The sequence below is a fragment of the Lolium rigidum genome, chromosome 1 (assembly GCF_022539505.1).
Source record: "Lolium rigidum isolate FL_2022 chromosome 1, APGP_CSIRO_Lrig_0.1, whole genome shotgun sequence".
NCBI classification, from domain to species: domain Eukaryota; kingdom Viridiplantae; phylum Streptophyta; class Magnoliopsida; order Poales; family Poaceae; genus Lolium; species Lolium rigidum.
The window spans coordinates 102,182,509-102,185,997 of record NC_061508.1 but is presented as its reverse complement, the minus strand read 5'-3'; the positions used below and the strand labels follow the sequence as shown (position 1 = coordinate 102,185,997).

The 3,489-nt window shown below is 45.3% G+C and overlaps 1 protein-coding gene across 1 annotated transcript; it reads left to right on the top strand.

The window, feature by feature from the left end:
• Positions 1–406: 406 nt before the first annotated feature.
• On the top strand, positions 407–3,145 carry LOC124703468 (glutamate-1-semialdehyde 2,1-aminomutase, chloroplastic). The gene is made up of 3 exons (XM_047235711.1): positions 407–629; positions 1,325–1,498; positions 1,846–3,145. The coding sequence occupies exons 1-3, from the start codon at positions 447–449 to the stop codon at positions 2,911–2,913; spliced, it is 1,425 nt and encodes a 474-aa protein (XP_047091667.1). The 5' UTR covers positions 407–446; the 3' UTR covers positions 2,914–3,145.
• The last annotated feature ends 344 nt before the right edge of the window (positions 3,146–3,489 follow it).

The following is a 3,489-nucleotide window of genomic DNA, read 5'->3' as shown; positions in this document are numbered from 1 at the left end:
TCTAAATATTTATAATTTTGGAATCTATAAATAAATAAATAATAAAACTAAATAGAAAATAAAAACGAAAAAAACACAAAAAAAAAACTGAATAAAGAGAAAACGCGAACTGGGCCAACCAGTACTGCGTGCGAAGATGTGCGACGCACTGTAACTGTCGACCTGGTCGACATATAAGGTTTGGCCTTCCGGATGGTGCCCGGCCCCGCGGGCATATGGCTTGGACTTCAACATATAAAACCGGCCTTCCTGGTTTTCACAAGAAAATTAGGCCCATCTCGCACGTAACGGACACTCCCCTATCTTGTCACGAGAAAAAGACGACCTTCTTCTGCCGTGGGCCAGCGCCGAGCTTTTTAGACCCAATCCCACCAAACCCCTCGCGAATTCTCTTATCCCCTCCTCCTCATCTTCTCCACGCACGCGACCCACCTCGCGGAAGCATCATGGCCGGAGCAGCAGCTGCCGCCGCCGCCGCCGCCGTGGCCTCGGGGATCTCGATCCGGGCGGTGTCCGCGCCCAAGGCCTCGCGCGCGCCCCGCGCCCGGTCGGTGGTGCGGGCCGCCATCTCCGTCGGCGAGAAGGCCTACACGGTACAGAAGTCCGAGGAGATCTTCAACGCCGCCAAGGTGCTGCCTTCTCCTTTCTCTCTTCTTATTAGGTAGTTTTAGTATCTGGTGTGTTTTTCGGGCTGCGAGGTTGGTTCTGTTAGGTGTTTGTAGCGGTAATTTTCTGTGTGCAATTGTGCGGAGACGTGCGTTTTCTGCCGCCCAATTGGAACTTTCCACTGGAAGAATTGGGGCTAATTTGCGTGCTTTTGCATCTGTTCATGCGACTAGAATGCGTTGCATAGGATGATATTTCAGGTTCAGTTAGGAGAAGGTTGGAGACTAGAGGTCTAGATGCCGCAATGCAAGGTCAACTGTGCCCTTGGATCAGATTGCTACATTTGGACAGACTTAGAACATAAACACAAAATCAATCAGCTATGTTAAGCTAAGGTATACTATCCCATTTTGCCACAGGATCTTACATCCTCGATGAGCATACAAGGTGGAAGGTCTCCATAGGTAATTGGACTGAAAAAGTGTACAAAATGGACCATTCCTCTTAGTCATCTTTTGGATCTTAGGAAACAGTAGTTGAAATCTTTCATTTACATGGGCTGAAATTGTTGGCGCATACACTGTTCTGATGCAAAACTTTAATGAGATGGTGCACTCGGTCCTCATCTATAAGACTGTTACATTCCTTTGTTGTTTGTGATCTTAGTCACATTTCATGTTCGTTACTCCCATTTACTGGTCTATGTTTGACTTCACAGGAACTGATGCCTGGAGGTGTTAATTCTCCAGTCCGTGCCTTCAAGTCAGTTGGCGGGCAGCCCATAGTTTTCGATTCGGTAAAAGGTTCTCACATGTGGGATGTTGATGGGAACGAATACATTGATTATGTTGGTTCATGGGGTCCTGCCATCATTGGTCACGCAGATGATACGGTACATTCTCCTCTCCCTCTACATTTCATAAAGTTGTGGCATTGAATCTTTCATCCTAATTGAACTTTCTTCATAGTACTTAGTAATTAAATTAGAAACTATTTTCCGTTTCTCGAAAGAAAAAAGGTAACACTAGTTAAAGTAGTAACATGCTGTAATCTTTGTTGCTCAGATCTTGTTAACCAAACTTGTCGAATAGCCTAAGAAGATATCTCATCTCAAGACTTCTGAATGCTCATTGAGTATGAAATAAAAACATCTTGCTTGATTTAGAAAAGTTAAGATCAAACTGACTTGACTGTACTGAGCCAAATTGGTCTTACTGAAATCTTCTTTTCTTAATTCAGGTGAATGCTGCACTGATTGAAACTCTGAAGAAGGGAACTAGCTTTGGTGCTCCATGTGCGTTGGAGAATGTGTTGGCTCAGATGGTTATCTCAGCTGTCCCCAGTATTGAGATGGTCCGTTTTGTAAATTCTGGAACAGAAGCCTGCATGGGAGCACTCCGCCTTGTACGTGCATTCACCGGGAGGGAAAAGATTCTGAAGTTCGAAGGCTGTTACCATGGCCATGCTGATTCCTTCCTTGTTAAAGCTGGCAGTGGTGTTGCCACCCTTGGCCTCCCAGATTCCCCTGGAGTCCCCAAGGGAGCCACCGTTGGGACTCTCACAGCACCATATAATGATGCCGAAGCAGTAAAAAAGCTGTTTGAGGATAACAAAGGGGAGATTGCTGCAGTCTTCCTAGAGCCGGTTGTCGGCAATGCTGGCTTCATTCCTCCAACACCTGCTTTCCTAAATGCTCTCCGTGAGGTTACCAAACAAGATGGTGCACTTCTGGTCTTTGATGAAGTGATGACTGGTTTTCGTTTAGCGTATGGTGGAGCTCAAGAGTATTTTGGAATCACCCCTGATGTGACAACGTTGGGGAAAATTATTGGTGGTGGTCTTCCAGTTGGTGCTTACGGTGGGCGGAAGGACATCATGGAGATGGTTGCTCCAGCAGGGCCGATGTACCAGGCAGGAACCCTCAGTGGAAACCCTCTAGCTATGACTGCTGGAATCCACACGCTCAAGCGTCTGATGGAGCCTGGCACCTATGAATACTTGGACAAGGTCACTGGTGAACTTGTCCAGGGTATATTGGATGCTGGCGCTAAAACAGGGCATGAGATGTGTGGAGGACACATCAGAGGAATGTTTGGATTCTTCTTCGGGAGTGGTCCTGTTTACAACTTTGATGATGCCAAGAAGAGCGATACCGCTAAGTTTGGGAGGTTCCACCGTGGAATGCTTGAAGAAGGTGTATATCTAGCGCCGTCCCAGTTCGAGGCAGGCTTTACCAGCTTGGCTCACACACCCCAAGATATTGAGAAAACTGTTGAGGCTGCAGAAAAAGTTCTTCGACGGATATAGATAACTCAGACTGCAAAACTTTTGAAGCTTTCCCCTGTGTTGTACTCTGCTAGTTCTACCTTGCTAAAGTTTAGTTTTGTATTGTGTTGTGCAGCAGCAGTATATCGTGCCTACTCTAGCGAAATTCCTTTTTTCCTGAATTAGCATTTGTGGCGATTTTGCATTGCTTTAGAACATCTACGACCTACATTACCAAGTCTTATACCACGTTGAGATCTGGCTTCTTTTTTTCCTTTCTTCTCATATATATATTCCTGCTATCTGTTTGGTGGATATTTCATCAAGTAAAGCTCTTACCATCCCTTGTATTTTGCATTTGAGATTCATTTTCTGTCTTTCTCTGGATGCTCCCCTCGAACAATATATAGACTAGTTTCCGGAGATGCGAAGGTAAGTAAATATACCCAGGAAAAACATATGTTGCCCCAACAATAGGCATCGCCCATCATTTTCCTCTCTCTCCCCCTTGGTCTGTCGTTTTGTTTGAAGTCAAATAGAAACACACACACGCATACACAAAGTTCTTCAACATGATATGCCATCTTACCACCTTTTTTTTATTATAAAGACCATCTT

Coding starts and splice junctions, on each gene's coding strand:
- LOC124703468 (XM_047235711.1), top strand. CDS start 447: ATGGCCGGAGCAGCAGCTGCCGCCGCCGCCGCCGCCGTGGCCTCGGGG. Junction 630..1,324: donor AGATCTTCAACGCCGCCAAG/GTGCTGCCTTCT, acceptor TTGACTTCACAG/GAACTGATGCCTGGAGGTGT. Junction 1,499..1,845: donor TTGGTCACGCAGATGATACG/GTACATTCTCCT, acceptor TTCTTAATTCAG/GTGAATGCTGCACTGATTGA.